Raw genomic sequence first — 21698 nt, 5'->3', positions numbered from 1 at the left:
GCTGAACCCTCTGAGTGAAGATACTCAACTTTTTTCTACTCGATCATCTGCAGAGGCAACAGTTACCATGGTAGCCGTTTCAGCAGCCGTTACCATGGTAACAGAGACCGGTAGCTGAAAGGAGCTGGCCGTAAACTTCATGTCAGTAAGTTTCTGTAACTCCGTCATCAGATTATTTCACATGCGGATGATTTCCTACATTATAAATCCGTTTTCTGTTCGTTTTGATTTTACATCAGACCAATAAAATGTAAACTGGTTCTGTAAGCTGCCAAACGGGCCTGAGCAGAACCTGGTTCTGATGGCTGTAAATGGTGCTGCCCAGAGGATGAGGTCTGTGTGTGGCAGTAGGCTGACCTTTAACCTTTACCCTGAGGTTAAAGCCCCACCATGGCCCTCAGGGGCCACAATATAAAGATATTATCTCAGATTCTCAGGTTTCTTCCGTGTTGCGTTCACTGACCAGGTTTTTTCCATGTTGCGTTCACTGACCAGGTTTCTTCCGTGTTGCGTTCACTGACCAGGTTTTTTTCCATGCTGCATTCACTGACCAGGTTTTTTCCGTGTTGCGTTCACTGACCAGGTTTCTTCCGTGTTGCGTTCACTGACCTCGGGAGCGTGGGATGGATGAGACCCTGAAGCCGCTGAGGATTCCTCCTCAGATCAGCGTCTATGCAGACAAACACAATGTGTCCCACCTAGTGGAGGTAACAGCGCCACCTGCAGGTTCTCATGTCTAATGGCCGCCCGCCGCTGACCTGCTGAGTGTGTGTGTGTGTGTGTGTGTGTGTGTGTGTGTGTGTGTGTGTGTGTGTGTCAGAGCATGGTGACCAGCCTGGTAATGGAGCAGCCAGACGATCCGATCTCCTACCTCATCACCTTCTTGCAGAGGCTCAGCCTGGACAGTGGGTGTCAACAGGGTCGGTCTGGTTCTGTTGGACCCAGACGGCAGCAGAACCAGGACCGCGTCAGCCCGAGCTCGGGTTGACCCGGTCCTTGACCAGGGGGCTCCACTCACCGGACCGTTGTTCCTCTGCTCAGGTCCCCGGGTGCTGCTGCTCGGCCCGCCTGCCGTCGGCAAACACACGCTGGTCAGTTCATGTGACATCACTTCCTGTTATCACTTCCTGTCCATCTTCTGCTCCTCTCACTGGTTCCTCTTCTTCTGTGGTTTATCAGGCGAAGACGCTGAGTAATGAACTGAGAGCTGTTCACCTGACCTCCGAGAGTTTGCTGAAGGGACTCAGTGAGGAGGTAAGAACCAGAGGCCACGCCCACTTCCTGTTATATCAAAGGCCACGCCCACTTCCTGTGATCAGTAGGTATGTTTTATCCTGGTCCTCCGGGCTCCCAGCCCCGGTTCCGGTCCCTGGTTCTCCTCCCAGCTCCAGCACAGGATTTGAGTTGGTGGCTGATGAAGAGGCGTTTGCTGATTTGCGGTCATCATGTTGAAACAGGGGAACCTCAGGAGCCTCAGGAACCTCGTGGATAAATCTGCACACAGAAAGGTTCTGGATCCTGATTGGTTCTATAGAACCTGAAGTTCTAGAGTGTGTCTGTGGTTTCTGGTCGAGTCCAGTTCTTGTCTTGACAACCTGATGGTCCCGCCTCCTCTCCTTGCTCTTGCTCCCTTCCTATGCCTCCACCTCCACCGTGCTCCAACATGGAGTCACATGACCTGCATGTCTCTGTCCAGGAAGATTCTGCTGAGGTTCTGGTCCAGCAGCTGCAACAGAGACTGAAAGAGATGGACTGCTTTCACAAGGTGAGTCCAGGAAAACTGAGTTCAACTGCTGCTGTTCTGTTACCACCTAGTAGAACCAGCAGAACCAGGATTCTGCAGGGTTCTGCTAGTTCTGCCCTAATGGATCCATCTCTCCATCTGGCTTTGTTATGTTTCAGTTTAGCTCCATGCGCTCTCACTGATTAATGCTACGGGCTATTAGCATACCACAGGGTGACCAAATGTCCTCTTTTTCCCGGATATGTCAACTTTCACTGACCAGGTTTCTTCCGTGTTGCGTTCACTGACCTCGGGAGCATGGGATGGATGAGACCATCCCATGCTCCCGAGGGGAGCGAAATCTTGTGGATTTCCCTTATTGATGAAAATGTTAACTAATGGAAGCCGATGTTTATTGGCCTTTCTCTTCCTGGGGGGCTGCCTGGTTTGTGGTGAACAGCAGTGAAGTGCGCGGCAGGTGCATTCAGGTGGCAGCTTGCTGATGCTCAGCGGAGCTTTAAGGTTGACATAAATTTTCTCCCATCCTGGTCCCAACAATGGGAAACGTAGCGCACCCTTAGCATGTTAGCTGGCTGAGTTCACCGTTAGCTTGTCAGCTGGCTGAGCTCACCGTTAGCTTGTCAGCTGGCTGAGTTCACCGTTAGCTTGTCAGCTGGCTGAGCTCACCGTTAGCTTGTCAGCTGGCTGAGTTCACCGTTAGCTTGTCAGCTGGCTGAGCTCACCGTTAGCTTGTCAGCTGGCTGAGTTCACCGTTAGCTTGTCAGCTGGCTGAGTTCACCGTTAGCTTGTCAGCTGGCTGAGCTCACCGTTAGCTTGTCAGCTGGCTGAGCTCACCGTTAGCTTGTCAGCTGGCTGAGTTCAACGTTAGCTTGTCAGCTGGCTGAGTCATTGTTAGCGTGTTTCTTGATTTATTCTGACGAGAACAACGAGAAAACAACCGCGTTATGGCTGCCTCTCCAAGACCTACACAAAACTAAAGTTAATTCTTGCTATTTTGCGATTGTAGGTTAAGTTAAACATTTACATTACAGAATGGATTCATTTATTACTATGGATATTAATTCACTAGATCTATAAATAAACTGCATGTATTTAGATGAAAAACAAACAGCGCACACCTCTCCAGCAGGACAACATGACAAAAAGGGCGGGGCTAAGGGGCACAAACAATTTAAAGACAATACCACAGAAGAAGAAATAAAAAGGAGGGGCTTCCAATCTTAAAGTAACACAGTTAAAACAATGAGTTTTAACAATGAGATATTTCAGTCAGGTAAGGAACAATACAAATAACCAAAAAAGGCATTTTGTGTAAATTACAACAAAAGAGAAATACAACCAGGTTAACAGAAAGAGAGTTCATCTGTTAACTGACTGAAGACGAATACAGGAGCTAAAAACTGAAGTTCTTTGAGGACTTTTTGTGGAACAGAGAATTGTTAGCATGCTGGAGACTTGATTAGTTCGCTTTCTCCATCCTCATGTTGTCTACTGTCATGTGACTGAAGGGCAGCTGCAGCCTCACACGCCTGTTCACAGTTCGGGTTTGGTTCTACCAACGCAGCACTGTCCTCTCCTGAGAGAGAGAGAGAGAGAGAGAGAGAGAGAGAGAGAGAGAGAGAGAGTGAGTGCAGCATCAGTGATCAGCACTAAATCGCCTTCAGTTTTTCTCTTTTCTTCTGATCTCAACAAACTGCTGCGTCTTTCAAGCTGCAGCTGCATCGATTAGCGTGTGTGCGTGTGTTCCAGGTGTGTGTGTATGTGCGTGTGTTCCAGGTGTGTGTGTATGTGCGTGTGTTCCAGGTGTGTGTATGTGCGTGTGTTCCAGGTGTGTGTGTATGTGCGTGTGTTCCAGGTGTGTGTGTATGTGCGTGTGTTCCAGGTGTGTGTGTATGTGCGTGTGTTCCAGGTGTGTGTGTATGTGCGTGTGTTCCAGGTGTGTGTATGTGCGTGTGTTCCAGGTGTGTGTATGTGCGTGTGTTCCAGGTGTGTGTGTATATGCGTGTGTTCCAAGTGTGTGTGTATGTGCGTGTGTTCCAGGTGTGTGTGTATGTGCGTGTGTTCCAGGTGTGTGTGTGTATGTGCGTGTGTTCCAGGTGTGTGTGTGTGTATGTACATGTGTTCCAGGTGTGTGTGTGTGTATGTGCATGTGTTCCAGGTGTGTGTGTGTGTATGTGCGTGTGTTCCAGGTGTGTGTGTATGTGCGTGTGTTCCAGGTGTGTGTATGTGCGTGTGTTCCAGGTGTGTGTATGTGCGTGTGTTCCAGGTGTGTGTATGTGCATGTGTTCCAGGTGTGTGTGTGTATGTGCGTGTGTTCCAGGTGTGTGTATGTGCGTGTGTTCCAGGTGTGTGTGTGTATGTGCGTGTGTTCCAAGTGTGTGTGTATGTGCATGTGTTCCAGGTGTGTGTGTATGTGCGTGTGTTCCAGGTGTGTGTGTGTATGTGCGTGTGTTCCAGGTGTGTGTGTGTATGTGCGTGTGTTCCAAGTGTGTGTGTATGTGCATGTGTTCCAGGTGTGTGTGTATGTGTGTGTGTTCCAGGTGTGTGTGTGTATGTGCGTGTGTTCCAGGTGTGTGTGTATGTGTGTGTGTTCCAGGTGTGTGTGTATGTGCGTGTGTTCCAGGTGTGTGTGTATGTGTGTGTGTTCCAGGTGTGTGGGTGTGTATGTGTGTGTGTTCCAGGTGTGTGTGTGTGTTTGGGTGGGTTCTTTGATTTGCTAATAGCTGTTTTTGGCTCCAGGCTAAACTCTGAGTGACGCTTTATCTGCTCTGAACAGACGATGAGATGCAGCTTCAATCAGGACGACAACCAGGGCCGTGCAGAGGCCACTAAGGGGCAGGTGCTCAAAAAAAAGGGCCCATCTTACCGCCTTCTAGGACAGAATATTTAAGCCACACAGATTTCAGAGTTCAATAAACAATGATAAATTACAAAATTGTGAAATATACAATCAAAGTTAAGGAAAATCTCTACGTAGATCATACAACTATGTATATGTAAGATATTTTATTAGTAATTTCTTTCTGCAGGTCTATTTTGTTATAGGAAAGTTTTGCAATATTCAAATCCACAATTTAGTAAGATATGTAAATCCGAGCTGGACCACCAGACATATTTAGTCTTTACAGAATTACACTATTAAAAATATAAACAATACAACCTTTTAGTGACTGTAATCTATAAAAAAAGAGCTGCCTGGTTGCTGCAGTGGAGATGAAGCAGCTGAAAGCCGATGCTTTAGCTCCGGACAGGACCAGAGCTGAAGCATCGGGTCGCACTCATCTGGACTGGATGGTCTCTGGGAGCTCCAGAGGTTCTGGTACTGTCGGGTCAGAACCAGGAAATGATGGTTCCAGGTTCTGGTTGGACTTGATGGAGAAACACTGAATGAAGCTAGGAGCTCCCTAGTTCTGATCCAGACTCAGTAACAGAACCTTAGCCAGCATTTTCCTCAGCATTTCTAGCTGGTTCTAATAGAACCGCTGAGGTTCTGTTAGAGCCATCCAGCATCAGGAGGTTCAGGTTCTGTTGGCCATTCCAGGGCTGGGTGCTGGTTGGGATCCCTCAGACCCGTGTCCAGGTTCTGCAGCTCCAGCGGGCTGGAATCATCCCAGAACACGTTGGTAAGAACCGATGAAGCCTCCCAGCCGGGCCTGTCGGACCTGCAGCTGATCCAAAAGGTTCTACTGTGTTGGCAGTGATGCTGGACGCTCCAGAGGAAGTTCTGCTGCAGAGGAACCATGGCAAGCTCACCGACCCCGTCACTGGAGGTGAGTCCGGTTCAGTCCGGCCTCATCACAGGACATCAGTACCTGCTCAGCATCACTTCCTGTCCCCAGACGTCTACCATCAGCTCTTCGTCCAGCCGGAGAACGACACCATCAGATGCCGCCTGGAGAAGGGGCGGAGCCTGTCTGACCAGCAGCTATTGGCCGAGGTGCAGCGCTACCGCTGTGAAGTCACAGCTCTGAAAGCGGCCTATCAGCACGTCCTGAAGGTCTTCAACGCAGACCAGCCTCCTGCTGACGTCTACCAGCAAGGTAGAGCCGGTAGAGGGGGCGGAGCCTGATCACATGACCACAACAGAACATACAGACATTAAAGCAACAATCTGCCATCTTCCTGTTGCCTCCGTTCTACTTCCTGTTGCCTCCGTCCTACTTCCTGTTGTCTCCGTCCTACTTCCTGTTGTCTCTGTCCTTTTTCCTGTTGCCTCCGTTCTACTTCCTGTTGCCTCCGTCCTACTTCCTGTTGTCTCCGTCCTACTTCCTGTTGTCTCTGTCCTTTTTCCTGTTGCCTCCGTCCTCTTTCCTGTTGCCTCTGTCCTACTTCCTGTTGTCTCCATCCTACTTCCTGTTGCCTCTGTCCTACTTCCTGTTGTTTCCGTCCTACTTCCTGTTGCCTCCGTCCTACTTCCTGTTGCCTCCGTCCTACTTCCTGTTGTTTCCATCCTACTTCCTGTTGTCTCTGTCCTCTTTCCTGTTGCCTCTGTCCTACTTCCTGTTGTTTCCGTCCTACTTCCTGTTGCCTCCGTCCTACTTCCTGTTGCCTCCGTCCTACTTCCTGTCTGTTTCCTTCTGGCAGTCATGTGATCAGCTGAAGTCCCCCTCAGAGTTCTGGAAGCAGCAGTTGGGTTCTGAGCCGACCCAAACTGAACCTGATGTCTGTCTCTGCTGGTCCCTCAGCTCTGACCTTCGTCCAGACCCGACGTCACTTCAGAACTCCAAGAATAGTTCTGGTTGGCCCGTCAGGGTCCGGAAAGAGCCACCTGGCCCGGCTGCTGTCTGAGAAGTACAAAGTGGTGGATGGTAAACACAGGATGGTTCTGACCCGGTTCTGGCCCAGTTCTGACCTGATTCTGACCCGGTTCTGATCTAGTCTTGACCTGGTCTTGACCCAGTTCTGACCTGATTCTGACCCGGTCTGGTCTGCCTCCAGTGAGCTGCGGCGGCCTGCTCCGGTCGGTGGTCTCTGACGGTTCTGCTCTAGGAGCTCAGATTCAGCCCTACATGGATGTCGGCCGCCCAGGTGAGTTCAGAACTGTCTCTCAGTTCTGAGGTTCTGGACGGGCTGGGTTCTGATCACTTGTGCTCAGTCCCAGACTCCCTTCTGATGCCGGTTCTGGAGGCCCGTCTGAGTCAGGTGGACTGCAGCTGCAGAGGGTGGATCCTGCACGGCTTCCCCTGTGACATGCAGCAGGCCAAGAGCCTACACGAGTCCCAGTACCAGCCCAACAGGTACCGAACCAGAACCAGAACCAGATCCCATAGTTCTGCTTCTGTCTCCTGCTCCTTCTCTTCCTCAGAGTCTTCTTCCTGGAGGCCAGTAATGACGTCTGCATGCAGCGGCTCTCCCTCAGAGGAACCGACCCTGTCAGCGGCGAGAGGTCAGGTGCACATCCGGCCGGACCAGAACCCGGGCCAGGTTGTGCAGGTACCAGCTCACGGTTGCATTTGGGCCTGCAGGTACCATGCCGTGACCCAACCAGCCCCCAGCTCTGAGGTCCAGGACCGGCTCCAGACGGCTCCGTATGACGGCAGCGGGGCGGTGACTCAGAGGCTGAGACAGTTCAGGTTCAACTGTGAAGGCCTGCAGGTAACCATGGCAACAGCTTTCAACATGGATCCGGATCAGAACCAGCAGAACAATCTGTGTCTCTGTCCAGACTATTTATCCAGATGCTATTCACCTGGACGCTGACCAGGACCCACACTCTGTGCTGGAGTCTCTGGAGAGCCGCCTCTACACCAACTGAAACCTGGACGCACCTGGACACACCTGGACTCACCTGGACACAGCTGGACACAGCTGGACATACCTGGACAATCAGTTGGGCTGAGCTGACAACACCTGAGTTTACCTGGACTTGCTTGGGCAGAATGAAGGAACTTGATATTATAAGTTGTTTGGTTTTTAATAAAATCATTGTTGTTCTGCTGACTTCTGGTTCCAGTTCTGGTTCTGGTTCTGGTTCCGGTTTTGGTTCCATCAGATTTGCAGGAGGAGGATCCAAAATAATTTGTGTTTAATGGAAGGTTCTGACTTTTCATTAAACACACGGATGGTCAGAAATTCTGACCATTCCGGGTCTGGCCTGGTTCCTGTCGAACATCGGATTCAACGGAACTTTCAGGCCCAGTTTCTCCAGAACCAATCAGAACCAAATCTACTGGGAGGGAAGGAGAGCATGGGCGTGTCTCTGTTTCTGATTGGACAGAAACCAGGAAGTCCTCCAGCAGATAAAGACAGAACCAAATTGGTTAAACCCAGAATGTTCTGGATGTTTAACCGGATCGGAACCATCATCGCTCTGAGCTGAAACATTATGGAGAACTGGGATTGGATCAGAATGAAAACTGGGTCGTACAGTCCAGCTTCCTGTGACCCAGTTAGACATTGATAATGGTTCTGATGGCTGAGATGGCAAGGTCCAAACAGGTCTGGGTTGATTGGTGAGGGTAATGGAACCAGAACCAGCTGAACAGCAGCCTACATCTGTTTCTGATCCAGTAGCAGATGGTCCGGGGTGTAGAACCAAGCCTGAGTGTCCCGGAGTCCTGGACCTTTGGGCACTTCATGTGTCTTAATTGTTACAGGCTTAATCAGGTCAAAGGTTAAAGACAGGAAGTGATCAATAGTATCAACAACGACCAGTTTTGAGTTATAATATCTCAATAATCTCAGATTATTCCCGCAAGTTCGTCCTGATTTCAGCATAAACTCCTCCCAGCACAGTCAACTACACAACGAGGCGGCGGACCGTTAAAGAGCAGACCCACTGAGGGCAACCTTCCAGAAGGCGGGGCCTCCGTGACGTAGCAGGAAGAGGCTCCCACGTGCTATATTGTGTATCCGCACAGTTTTCTTAGTGAGGATTTACTTCTGTTTCATTTGTTTTTATTTTAATCCACATTTTGACAGACCGGAGGTCAACAAGCTCGTGTAGGTCATTGTTAAAGATGGCGGATATTTCCTGTGCAGTGAAGAGAGGAGCTGCAGAACTTCCGTAGGAAAATGTCTGTTTAAGGATTCTTTAGACTGGGTCCGGCTCGAACACCAACACCTGCAGTTCATCCCTGAACACCTGGTCCTCGTGTCAGTTAGAGGTAGATCGATCCACTGACGTCACACGGGAGATCTTGGTTTAAAGGAAACGGTTTGAGTTAAAATCTGACGGTTTTTGCATGAAGTCTGGTCCGACCGGATTCTTCTTCACGTGTTCTGTTTGGCTCTGTAGATCGAGGACTCACCTGTTCTCTTATGCAGGTACGTAGATGACGTCATCAGCAGAGCAGCAGCTGTGTCTGAACATCTGCAGTGTTCCTTCATCATCATCATCATCACTGCACTGCAGCAGGAAATGGGCGAAACACAAGAAATGGACCTCAGTGAGTCAGAACCAGTAGAACCAGCAGAACCCAGACCAATCAGAACCAACGGAACCCAGAACCTGAAAATGGGTGGATGTTGGGCCAACAGGAGAACCCGTTCAGATTCAACCAGAAAATGACCTCTGTGGTTCTGATGACGGCCATGTTTATTCTGAAAGTCTTTAAGTTGGTCAGTTGGTTCTGATTGGTTCTGGTCTCCATCGTTCCAGCAGAGGTCTGGTCTGTTGGGAGGTTCTGGTCCAGTACCAGCCTGGTTCTGGTCCAGTACCGGCCCAGTTCTGTTAAACTGATGTTTCTACAGAAGAAGCAGAAACCAGAGAAGAAGAAGAGCTTCATCTCCCCAGAGGAAGAGGATGATGATGAAGAGGCTCCCCTGCAGGTGATCGCTCTCTCTGACATCAGGCTCTTTTCTTCTTCTGTGGTATTAAAATAAGGCATGCTTTTTAGGCCCCACCCCCTGAGCTGACCCTCGGACCACCACAGAAGAAGAGGAGGAGGAAGGAGGAGGTGAAGGAAGGAGGAAGTGGCAGCATCAAGACTTCCTCTCTGTTCAGACACAACCCAGAGATCCCAGAGATCCCCAGGTACGCTCCGCTCCGATTGGCCCGACTCGGCTGCTGCTGATTGGCTGGCTGACTTCCTGTTTCCTCCCTCAGCCCGGCCGTCGCCCAGCTGAAGGAGAAGGTTTTCACCTCCGCCTCCTTCTCAGACCTCCACCTGCACCCCCACCTGGTAAAACACCTCTGCTTTATTCGGCCCTGATTGGTCGGTTTGCTGGGAAAGCTCCGCCCTGAGCGCTGTGTCTCCCCCTGCTGGAGGACCTGCAGGCTTCTGTCCAATCAGAGAGCAGGTTTCTTTGACCTTTGACCTGAAAGAACCGCTGCAGACCCAGTCAGGGCTGGTTCTGATCGGACCTCCGCACGGTGTCGTCTGTGTTTCCATCTGACTCAAACCGGGTCATGGTGTTACCGTAGCAACCAGTGATGTCAGAGAGTTCTGATTGGCTGTCTGCTTCCTGCAGGTGGCGACGCTCAACAAGGTTCTGAACGTCTCCAGACTGACCAGGTGGGTTGGACCGGACCGGAACCAGGCAGCCCTGTGGGGCGTCTGACCTCTTACCTCTGACCTGTGTGTGTGCAGCATTCAGCAGCAGACCATCCCGGCTCTCCTTTCCGGACGGGACGCAGCGGTCCGGTCCCAGACGGGTTCAGGTGAGATCAGAACCTCCCAGCGGAACCGGACCTGAATCGGTCCTGTGGTTCTGCAGAACCTGACGATCCCCTCTGTCTCAGGGAAGACGCTGTCCTACGCCGTCCCGCTGGTCCAGCGCCTGCAGGCCTCTGAACCAAAGGTCAGCAGGTCGGACGGCCCGCTGGCGCTGGTCGTGGTTCCGACCCGGGAGGTTGGTTCCGCCTTCTTTGCCGGTTCTGGTGATCTGATTGGACTTCTTTCTGACTGACCTCTGCTCTGTTCCAGCTCGCCCTGCAGACCTACAACACCTTCCAGAAGCTTCTCAAGGTACCAGAACCAGAACCCAGTTACTGGACCAGAACCAGAACCCAGTTACAGAGAAGGAGCCGCACTGGGTCCTGACCTGCTGCAGACAGGGATCCTCTGGTTCTGGTTCTGGCCATGAAGCAGTTTAATTTGGGTTCTGAGCCTGCTGGAGCCAGGAACCCGATGATTCTGACTTGTCTGGTTCTGGTTCTGATCCTGGTTCTGGTTCTGTCTGCAGCCGTTCACCTGGATCGTTCCTGGCGTTCTGATGGGAGGAGAGAAGAAGAAAGCAGAGAAGGCCAGGTCCGGTCTGGTCCATCAGAACCTCTGGCTGGTTCTGGCTGTTAGCGGGTCGGTGCCTGCTGGACTGAGGTTCTGATGGTTCTGCTGGTTCTGGTCTCCAGGATCCGTAAGGGGATGAACGTGGTGGTGTCGACGCCGGGCCGGCTGGCCGATCACATCCAGAACACGCTCAGCTTGGCGCTCGGCGCCGTGCGCTGGCTGGTTCTGGACGAGGCAGACAGGTGGGTCTGAACCGCCGGGTCTGGACCCGGCGGTTCTGGTCTAACCGGTCCTCTGGCTTCCAGGATCCTGGACCTGGGCTTCGACCGGGAGCTGACGGTGATCCTGAACGGGCTGAATAGAACCGGGCCGACCCGGCAGAACGTGCTGCTGTCGGCCACGCTGAGTCCAGGTGAGGCGGCTCGCCGCTGCCCCCGCAGGACGCGGCCCGCCACGTCCACTAACCTCCTGTGTCGCAGGTGTGACTCGCCTGGCGGACGTCTGCTTGCATGATCCAATCAGCATCAGTGTTTCTGGCCCCGCCCCCTCTGATCCGCCCAGCCAATCAGAGAGCTTTGCTGTTCCCGAGGAGCTGCAGCAGTTTGTGGTTCTGGTTCCCAGTAAGGTCCGGCTGGTCTGTCTGGCCGCCTTCATCCTGGACCAGTGCAAGGTGTTCACATGGCAACCGCTGCTTCGCTGCACCTGGTTGCCATGGAGACCTGACCACCTGCCACTCTCAGTTCTCTCACAGCAACAAGATCATCGTTTTCGTGTCGAGCTGCGAAGCCGTCGAGTTCCTGCACCTGCTCTTCGGCTCCGTCCTGACCCGGCACGCGGCCAATCAGGAGCTCAGCTTCCTGCGTCTCCACGGCAACATGAAACAGGAGGTAAGACCGCCCCCTGCTGGCCACATCTCCGTCAGAGTCTCTGAGGCTGTGTCTCCTCCGCAGGAACGCTGCCAGGTTTTCCACCAGTTCTCCGCTTCCACCACTGGAGTCCTGCTGTGCACGGTGAGCAGGGTCCGTGACTGGGGGGCCACAGGGGGTGACGCACTGCCACCAGGGGGCACCGCCACCTGGGGCCTTTAATCGGTTGGTTCGGATCAGGCAGGACTCTGTGACTCTTCTCTTTGCTCAGCTTCCTCTTCCTTTTCCAGGACGTAGCCGCCAGAGGGCTGGACCTTCCTCAAGTCACCTGGATCGTTCAGGTAAATGCATAGTCAGGATGGAAACCCACCAGAACCAGAACTGGGTTAGAGGTCCGTTCCTTCTGTGTTTCAGTACACTCCTCCCTCGTCAGCTGCTGAGTACGTTCACCGAGTCGGCCGCACGGCTCGGATCGGAGGAAGAGGAAACAGCCTCCTCTTCCTCACTCCCGCTGAGGCTGCCTTCATCATGGAGCTGGCCAATCACAACATCAGGTGGGCGGACCAACAGCTGCAGTCACCCAATCACTGACCAGCACCATCAGAAACACATCTGGTACCAGCATTCACGGTATCACTGGTACTGCCTGAGAGAGACGGGCGGTAATAGGACCTCACTACTGGTTCTGCCTGGTTCTATCAGGTTCTGATTGATTCCAACTGGTTCTGACTGGTTCCAACGGGTTCTGACTGGTTCTAGCTGGTTCTGAATGTTCCTGACTGGTTCTGACTGGGTCTGAATGTTCCTAACTGGTTCTCAATGGTTCTGACTGGTTATAAATGTTTCTGACTGGTTCTGAATGGTTGTAACTGGTTCTAACTGGTTTTAATTGGTTCTGACAGGTTCTAACTGGTTCTGACTGGTTTTCATTGGTTCTGACTGATTCTGATTGGTCCTAACCGGCTTTAATTGGTTCCAACTGGTACTGAATGTTTCTCACTGGTTCTGAATGGTTCTAACCGGTTTTAATTGGTTCTGACTGGTTCTAACTGGGTCTGACTGGTTTTCATTGGTTCTGATTGATTCTGATTGGTTCTAACTGGTTTTAATTGGTACTGAATGTTTCTAACTGGTTCCGACTGGTTCTAACTGGTTCTGAATGTTTTAACTAGTTCTGACTGGTTCTATCAGGTTCTGATTGATTCTGACTGGTTCCAACTGGTTCTGACTGGTTCTAGCTGGTTCTGAATGTTTCTAACTGGTTTTAACAGGTTCCAACTGGTTCCGACTGGTTCTAACTGGTTCTGAATGTTTCTAACTGGTTTTAACTGGTTCTGATTGATTCCAACTGGTTCTGACTGGTTTTGATTGGTTCTGCTGGATTTAACTGGTACTGACTGGTTCTGACTGGTTTTAACTGGTCCTAACCAGTTTTAATTGGTTCTGACGGATTCTAACTGGTTCTGATTGGTTCTAACTGGTTCTGAATGTTTGTAACTGGTTTTAACTGGTTCTGACTAGTTCTAACTGGTTCTGACTGGTTCTCAATGGTCCTAATTGGTTATAAATGTTTCTGACTGGTTCTGAATGGTTGTAACTGGTTCTAACTGGTTTTAACTGGTCCTAACCAGCTTTAATTGGTTCTAAGTGGTTCTGAATGTTCCTAACTGGTTCTGACTGGTTCTCAATGGTTCCAACTGGTTCTCAATGGTTCCAACTGGTTCTAAATGTTTCTCACTGGTTCTGAATGGTTCTAACTGGTTATGTTTCTGACTGGTTCTAACTGGTCCTAACCGGTTTTAATTGGTTCTGACGGATTCTAACTGGTTCTGACCAGTTCTGACTGGTTTTAACTGGTCCTAACCGGCTTTAATTGGTTCTAACTGGTTCTAACTGGGTCTGACTGGTCCTAACCGGTTCTAACTGGTCCTTACTGGTTTTATTTGGTTCTGACTGATTCTGATTGGTTCTGACTGGTTCTAACTGGTTTTGACTGGTTCTAACTGGTTCTGACTGGTTCTAACTGGTTGCAGTGTCTCAGAGATGAAGCTGCAGGACGTTCTATCCTGTCTGATGAAGGACGATGCCTTCAAGGGGCGTGGGAAATACCACAGCCAGGTGGGTGGAGCCTGTGAGTGTAGCCTGACTTGTGACCTCAGTGGGAGGAGCTGACCTCTGACAGTCCCATGTGTCTCCAGACGTCGCCCCGAGCGCTGCAGCAGGACATCAGGGAGCGCGCCACTGTCCTGCAGACACAGCTGGAGGACTTCGTTCATTCTGACACCCACTGGGTGCAGGCGGCTAAGAAAGGTACGCTGGTCACATAACCTGCTGGATATGTTGGTGCTGAGCTGTGATTGGCTGATGTGTTGCTGTGCTGCAGCGCTGCAGTCCTTCCTGCGGGCCTACACCACCTACCCCGCCCACCTGAAGCAGGTGTTCCACCTGCGGCGCCTCCACCTGGGTCACACCGCCAAGAGCTTCGGCCTGAGAGATGCGCCGCAGGGCCTGAGCCCCGGCCCGGCCCCTAGGTGTCACGGGGGCCCCTGGGACCGGGTCCGCAACAGGAACCAGAACCAGGCTGAGAAACGGGCAGGAAGCCTGAGGAAGAACCAGAACCAGAACCCGGGGAGGAAACGGTGAGTGGCTGATCCTCTGTCTGATACCACATTACCCATAGTTCCCTGCTGCTGTTACTGTGAAAACCCACTTCCTCCGGTTCTGCTCTTCCTCTGTCAGGCTCCATCTGGGTCACAGGGAGGCGGTTCTGATTCGGTCAGAGTTCTCCAGCGGCTTGGAGGGAGGCGGGGCCAAGAAGAAGAGGAAGAGGGACGTCACTGAGGAAGAGGAGGACTGATAATGAAGGTGGTTCTGAACAGAATCGTCTCGGCCTGAACCTCCAGAATCGCTCTGGTTCTGTCAGGCTGGACCCGGACCAGCAGACTGGGTTTATCCTCATAGTGAGACATCGTGACACAGAACATCTTTGATCGGATGAATTTTATTTACAATCAAATAAAAAAACAGAAAAAAGTTTCAGGATTTTATTTCTGCACCAAACGCATTTCAGATCCGGACCAGTTCTACAGAACCGGGTCAGAATCTGATCAGAACCGGGTTAGAACAGGGCCTCCAGGCGGATTGGATCCGACTGTGGTCAGGATTCAGGAGTTCTGATGGTCCGTTTGGTTCTCCAGAACCAGAACAAACCCAGAGCTTCAGCACAGAACCTTTTGGGCCTTCAGGCTGCAGATCCACAGGTTTTGGTTCTGCTTCTGCGCCCTCGGGCTCCATGGAAACGGAAGGTCGCTGCTGTGACATCACGGCGTCCAGGACGCCCGGTCCAGTTTCAGAGACTGGGTCAGGTTCTGAAACTGACGGAGGACTAATGGTAGGTGGGCGTGGCCTCCGTGCAGGTAGGGGTCCATTGTGGGTGGAGCCAGAGGGAAGTGAGGTGGGAGGAGCATCCAACCAGCCGCAGCCAGCAGGTCCAAACCAGAAGCGGCCTGGCGCTTCCACTTGGTTCTGAAACAGAAGTCCAGAGTTAAAACCGGTGTTACGTCGATCCACGTTCCCCTCAGGTCTGGTTCCCTCCCAGTTTAACCCAGGGAACAGTTCCCCCACCCCCAGCTTTAGGTTATACTGCATTACAAGGTTGGGCTGTATGGAGTATAATCTAATATCTATATCTATTTATGACTATAACTGACGAACCAGTCAGTCTCATGTAGGGTCGCCGCCTTTCATTAATCAAAATAAGGGACGGTCACCGAGGCGCTTCGCCCTCATGTGGTGGGACGTCCGCTGCAGTGATAGACAAGATTTTATGGAGGTGGTTTTTGTCTTTAAAAAGTGATTCATAGAGCAATTGTTCATACATTAAGTACTCCAAAATTGTACTCCAATCAGAGTAGCATACCTTAAACACATTTAAGTAAGCAAGTGTAAAACATATTTGGTAAACTACTCAAGTACTGATCATAACACCTGATTTAATATTCAAAATGTGTCCTCAGCCAAAAGTATAAAAGTTATGTGAACATTCTGGTACTGTAAAGAGTATTACTAAAATATTTATATAAATAAGGAGTTGGGTTTGGAGGCTGGTTCTAGACCAGATTCACCATGAGGGCCGGAGTAGTCGGTGTTTTTTGAAACAAAACAAAAAACATACTGAGCAATATTTCATCATTGGATATATTAAGTGAGCCAAAGAGCCACTTGTGTCTCCAGAGATCCAGGCTGCAGATCCCTGGCAGATAGAAAGTCTGATCCTATACAGCAGCTAAAATGCACTGTAATATTTAATTCATTGTTAAAGTAAAATTGTGAAGGTTAAAAAAATCCACCACTGAGTATTAACATAAGACATTTATTTAGTATAACTTCTTGGGTTCCCCGTTGGCCCCCATCTAGATCCGCCCCTGGGCTGCAGGTCTGGGTCTGGTGCATTAATGACCACTGAACAATGAATTCATACAATATATAAACATTTCACAATAAAACATACAGAAAACCCTAAGAAACCTTTTAAAGTAGGAAATATTTATGTATTTACTGTATGATTTGTTCTTGAAATGACAATTTGTATTATTTTGGCTGATATTATTATACATTAAATAAGCAAATGATCAAACCAATATAGTCGACTAAAAGCACAATAAAAACTTAATCATAGCAAAATGTTACCATATCAGCCTCAGGAGATGATTGAGGGATGAAGAGATGCTGATTTCTGGTTCATAAGGTTCTGATGGGTCTGCAGTTCCTCTCCTGATCCACTCTGTATGACATACAGCAAACTGCGCCACGATGGACACATTTTTTTAAATTGTCTTTATTCATTCTTACTAACATTATTCAGCCTAGGATTTGCATCTTCCCTCACGTCTGTATCTTTACAAGAGGTTTTACTTCTAAGAAAAGCAACCCAGGTCTTTTAAGGGTAGGGTTAGGGTTCTATGTTACACACACACACACACACACACACACACACACACACACACCTATACAGAGAGAGAGAGACTTATGTAATAGAAAAAATTGTATGTACGTATTTATAAGATAATATAATATGTATTTAGTGAGATTTTTTAGATGTACATGTTTAGAGATACCTAGGCACGAGTGGCAGCTCTTCACTACATATTCTACTTATTTTTGAATACAAAAGTAAAAACGTCTTATTTTAAAAGGCTTTTATTTTGAAATTATACATCCGATCTAGTGGACATTTTCTGGTTGTGTTGTAGAGGTGTCCCTCTGTCACCCAGAAGTGAAAGAAGTACTGGAAACAGAGAGTTTTCAAGCAATAAGCACGACAACTTAGGGGAAAAAAGTACTTTTTTGATAGGCTTTTATTTTGAAATTATACATCAGATCGGGTTGACATTTGCTGGTTTTGTTCCAAAGGTGTCCCTCTTCCACCCAGAAGTGAGAGAAATCGCTGGAAACAGAGAGTTTTCAGCATTGCATAATGTCCCCAGTTATTTCTGATACATTATTTCTTTTTGCAACTGTACCATAATGTCTTGAGCTGTCGCGCACGTGAATATCTTGTGCGAGCGGCTGTTGGAAACATAGACATAATATAAGAGTAGACCCCGCATTGGCTGCTCCGGCGCAGGAAATACGGCGGCCATCTTGGAGCGGTCGTCCCTCCTACTTTGCTCAATCAAGTGAGGGCTCCACAGACAACATTTCACAAGTAAGATGGACATATTATTGTGTATATATTGTGATTAGAATATTACTTTACTGTATTTATGTCCACCGGCGAGATACCAGCTAATATTAGCTACAGTGCTTGGTGTAATACGGGTTCAGCCCCGCTATGAAGGCTAACTGAGATTCTGTAAATCTAAAAACATTTATTATTCTCTAACATTGACTTAGATTATCTGACACAAGGGCCTATATTAGAAATGAAACAATATAGCACATATTATAAAACTTATATTATGTGTTATAACATTCACCGGCAAAGTTTACACAGGTGGTAAAGACTATTATTTATATTCTTTCACTAGTAAGATGCATCCTAAATCTTCTGCTTTTGTTTTGAAAGTTTCCTAAAGACACGATGTGAGGAAGAAGAGGGAGAAATCTATAAAGAGAGACGGATTCACTGCAGGATGAATCTCACATCGGATTTTGGACTCGTCGGCTGAAAAACATAAACACACACATAAATTCCCTTCTCACCCTCCGCGGGTGGTCTCTCTTTCATCCTCTGAGCTCGGGTCCTCTACCAGAGGCCTGGGAGCTTCAGGTTCTCCTCCAGTATCTTGGCTGTGCCTAGAACTGCACATTTCTGGACTGAGATGTCTGATGTTGTTCCTGGGATCTGTTTGAGCCACTGCTCCAGTTTGGGGGTGACTGCCCCGAGGGCCCCGATGACCACAGGCACCAGTGTGGTCTTCACCTTCCAGGCCTTCTCCAGTTCCTCTCTGAGGCCCTGGTATTTCTCCAGTTTCTCCTTTTTCCTGATGTTGTGGTCACTTGGTATTGCTACATCCACCACAACGGCTTTCCTCTGTTCTTTATCCACCACCACAATGTCCGGTTGGTTCTCCATTACCATCTTGTCTGTCTGGATCCCACAGGATCTTAGCTCGGTCATTCTCCACCACCTTTGGGGGTGTTCCCCACTTTGACCTCGGGGCTTCCAGTCCATATTCTGCACAGATGTTCCTGTACACTATGCCCGCCACTTGGTTATGTCGTTCCATGTACGCTTTCCCTGCCAGCATCTTGCACCCTGCTGTTATGTGCTGGACTGTCTCAGAGGCCTCCTTGCACAACCTACACCTTGGGTCTTGTCTGGTGTGGTAGATCTGAGCCTCTATTGCTCTGGTGTTTAGGGCCTGTTCCTGGGCGGCCAGGATGAGGGCCTCTGTGCTGTCCTTGAGTCCAGCTTTCTCCAGCCATTGGTAGGATTTCCTGATATCAGCCACTTCAGTTATTTGTCGGTGGTACATCCCATGGGCGAGAGGTGAAAACCTGGATCTGTTGGAATATATGTGTGTGTGTGTATTAGTGTTTATTAAATAAATTATGAACGGCTGTGTGCTTTGTAATATGCTCTTCATACATCGATATCAGAATATTCCATTCCTATTCTATTGTTATAGCCACTAAGCATATTTAAATATGATGAACTATGTATTAAAAACATACTTAAAAAATACAATTGCTTTGATAGATGTTTGAATATGGTTTACAGTAACAGAAAGTGTGTTATGATCATTAAATCCGCTGATACGTCATTGTGCTGCTAAACACATAATGCTGAGTGGAGTGGTGGACCGCTCCAAGATGGCCGCCCTAAATCTCGTCAGCGAGAGCGGTCCATGAGGGTCTATCCTTATATTATGTCTATGGTTGGAAGAGCCGGCTAGCTTTACAGCGTGAGATTTACGGCTATGCTGCGTAGTGTCCGTCTCTAGGCAACCGTGACAACAACGTCGGTCCGTAGCGTTCAGGGGGTCCTTTAGCTCCCGCCACGAGAATTTAGCTGACTTGAATATTTCCTGTGTTTTATTTTGGTAATTATTGTTACAATTAGTTTTGATATGTGTGTGATAGGCGTGTCTGGCGGACATTTATAGAAATACGGAACAAATCGCGTCCCGTATATAAGTTCAATACAGGACGCAACTTTTAACAGCCAAATACGGGACGATTCCATATTTTAAGGGACGGGTGGCAACCCTAGTCTTATACCTTATTCGGAAATGGGACCATTGCTCTTCGGAAGTGAAGTTGAGCTATTTCCTATATTATCCTCGGCCTTCCGTTTTTATTTTCTTTTTAAATCTGTGATATATCTTCATCTTTAAGAAGGATTTTCACTCTCAGCATCTATTTGAACTTCCCTCTCTTTTATTTACTTCAGCGCAGCTCAGTTTTTAACAAATTTTGCAGCTTTCGGTGCACTTCTAAATCTGCTTAGTCGCATCTTTCTGGGGTTGCTACTGCCTCTAGTGGCGTGGGGGTGGTAACACAACTAATATGTTTACATTGCTAATCAGATACCACTAAGTCTTTATTATTTACTATTAATCCTGGCATTACTGGAACCGTAAAAGATAAATTCTCTATTTCCAAATAAGGTATGAGACTGCGAGCGATCCGTTCCGCCCCTTTCTGTTTGCTGCAGTGAGGTCCTTCTCCCTTGTGTGTGTGTGTGTGTGTGTGTGTGCGTGCATGTGCGTGTGTGTGTGTGTGTGTGTGTGTGTGATGAGTGCGCAGTTGCAAAAACGTGAAAAAAGTCTGAAACACGTTGTTTGAGCCTTCACGGTGTCCGTAGTTCTCCAGATGCGATGCGGAGCCTACGCAGGCGGAACCGGATCTGATGGGGAGACGCCTATCGACATGCTGTGTGGTTCCGATGGATCCAGAACCCTACCGTGACTGAAATATGGTGAGGACGCGTCAGCCAATCACATCGCAGGGGAACTTCCGGTTGTACTCTAAAACCTCTAGGTTCAGTTTCCGAATTCGTGATTTTTATTTACACTTCCTGCCGGAACTGGGTCAGAACGGTTCTGACCCGGCTTACCTGCGGTTCTGGTACCAGGTCTTGACCTGCGTGTCGCTGAGCTGCAGGGACGCAGCGAGCTCCATTCGGTCCTGGACGCTGAGGTACTTCCGGTTCTGGAAGCTCTTCTCCAGCTGGGTCAGCTGCTGCTCGCTGAACGCTGTTCGGGCCTTCCGGACTTTCTTCAGGAGTCCAGGTTCCGGCCCAGCGTGGGCTGAGAGTGGACAGGTGGAGATGACGTCAGACCGGATCAGAACTTCAGCTGGTTCGGATGGGTTCCGTTTAAATATGATGATGGAACCAGTAAAAATAACCAGGTGATTAAGATTCGGGTAAGACTGGACCGAGCTGCTCTGGGCCTGTTCTGCAGACACAAATTCTTCATGAAGAACGAAAACCGGTCCGGATTGATCCGGTCGCATCGAACCGGAACCGGACCGGAACCGGTCAGAAAACTGCAAAACCCCTGCTAGCATGCCTAGGTGGGCCCCATGTGGGGAAAAGGAGGGCATGCCATATGGGTCCCATATGGGTTTGTCTGCGGGTTCCATGATGGCCCCACATGGGTTTGCCCAGGTAGGGTCACAGCCCACATGGGCCCTACATGGGCCCTATATGGTGGTGGTCCACATGGGTTTGTCCATTTAGTGCCCATGTAGGGCCCATGTGGGCTGTGGCCCCATGTGGGGCCATCGTGGAACCCGTGGACAAACCCATATGGGACTCATATATCAGCCCTCCTTTCCCCCACATGGGGCCCACCTCGCATTTCTACCTCCAGAACATCCAGGTGTCCTCCTCTCCAGGTGCGTCTCCGCCCTAAGACTCATTTTCTCCTCTGCTGGTTCCGACCTGAAGGTTCTGTTCACTGTGGTTCGGTTAAAGAGCTTTGGGCTCAGCTCGGTTCTGCTGGCTGCACAGAAAGGAGATCCATTCAAGTATTGAAAAAAAAGTTTTAATTATTTTTGCTTTAGACAAAAGTAAAGAATAAATGTAATAATCAGGTTTTAATGATGTCGGATTGATACAGAGACCCGGACCGGACCAGAACCCGGTTCTGTCCTGTGAAAGAATGAAACTCGACTCGTTCCTGTGGAGCAAACATTGCTGCTTTATTAGCAGTAATCAGAACCGGTCCAGTTCTGGCCCCGATCCGGCCGTCCTCTCTGGATCACCGGTTCTGCTGCTGAGCGCTGGCAGCCCGCTTCCGGTCTGCCGAGTCCCGGAAAGTGTCCAGCGCCGCCGGAATCTGCAGGGGAAGCAGAGATGGGTCACCTATAGCACAACCAGAACCAGAACCACCTGACCCGATCAGGAGAACCGAACTGAGTTCAAATCCAAAAGACCTTATTGATCCCAAAGGGAAATGAAAAGTT

General features: G+C 49.5%; 4 protein-coding genes across 5 annotated transcripts in view; 2 read left to right on the top strand and 2 right to left on the bottom strand.

The window, feature by feature from the left end:
• Positions 1-583: 583 nt before the first annotated feature.
• Positions 584-7684, top strand: ak8 (adenylate kinase 8). Its single transcript, XM_088008539.1, has 14 exons — positions 584-707; positions 821-905; positions 1042-1091; positions 1180-1254; positions 1697-1765; positions 5286-5367; positions 5443-5514; positions 5584-5784; positions 6430-6552; positions 6683-6772; positions 6840-6981; positions 7050-7130; positions 7210-7339; positions 7410-7684. Exons 1-14 carry the CDS (start codon positions 624-626, stop codon positions 7497-7499), a joined length of 1374 nt encoding a protein of 457 aa, XP_087864665.1. The 5' UTR covers positions 584-623; the 3' UTR covers positions 7500-7684.
• An 860-nt stretch (positions 7685-8544) lies between these two features.
• On the top strand, positions 8545-14828 carry ddx31 (DEAD (Asp-Glu-Ala-Asp) box polypeptide 31). The gene is made up of 21 exons (XM_015011340.2): positions 8545-8850; positions 9011-9132; positions 9437-9514; positions 9583-9719; positions 9792-9867; positions 10157-10200; positions 10276-10346; positions 10428-10537; positions 10612-10653; positions 10871-10935; positions 11037-11156; positions 11220-11326; positions 11394-11584; positions 11655-11801; positions 11865-11924; positions 12071-12121; positions 12195-12334; positions 13814-13898; positions 13979-14090; positions 14164-14419; positions 14520-14828. Exons 2-21 carry the CDS (start codon positions 9019-9021, stop codon positions 14635-14637), a joined length of 2124 nt encoding a protein of 707 aa, XP_014866826.2. The 5' UTR covers positions 8545-8850; positions 9011-9018; the 3' UTR covers positions 14638-14828.
• Positions 14766-21091, bottom strand: barhl1a (BarH like homeobox 1a). Its single transcript, XM_088008433.1, has 3 exons — positions 21085-21091; positions 20344-20536; positions 14766-15305 (listed from the first exon to the last, which is right to left on the bottom strand). Exons 1-3 carry the CDS (start codon positions 21089-21091, stop codon positions 15101-15103), a joined length of 405 nt encoding a protein of 134 aa, XP_087864559.1. The 3' UTR covers positions 14766-15100.
• A 164-nt stretch (positions 21092-21255) lies between these two features.
• The window catches only part of cfap77 (cilia and flagella associated protein 77), a 30175-nt gene continuing 29732 nt past the window's right edge, over positions 21256-21698 (bottom strand). For both annotated transcript variants that reach the window (XM_088008538.1, XM_088008537.1), the window contains exon 7: positions 21256-21571. In XM_088008538.1, the coding sequence (XP_087864664.1) occupies positions 21494-21571 (78 nt within the window). In that variant the 3' untranslated portion in view covers positions 21256-21493. The remainder of the gene's footprint in view (positions 21572-21698) is intronic.

The sequence above is a fragment of the Poecilia mexicana genome, unplaced genomic scaffold, assembly GCF_051168715.1.
Source record: "Poecilia mexicana isolate PSO_F unplaced genomic scaffold, ASM5116871v1 scaffold_9, whole genome shotgun sequence".
In the NCBI taxonomy this organism is placed as follows: Eukaryota; Metazoa; Chordata; class Actinopteri; order Cyprinodontiformes; family Poeciliidae; genus Poecilia; species Poecilia mexicana.
This window is presented reverse-complemented; position numbering and strand designations above follow the sequence as displayed.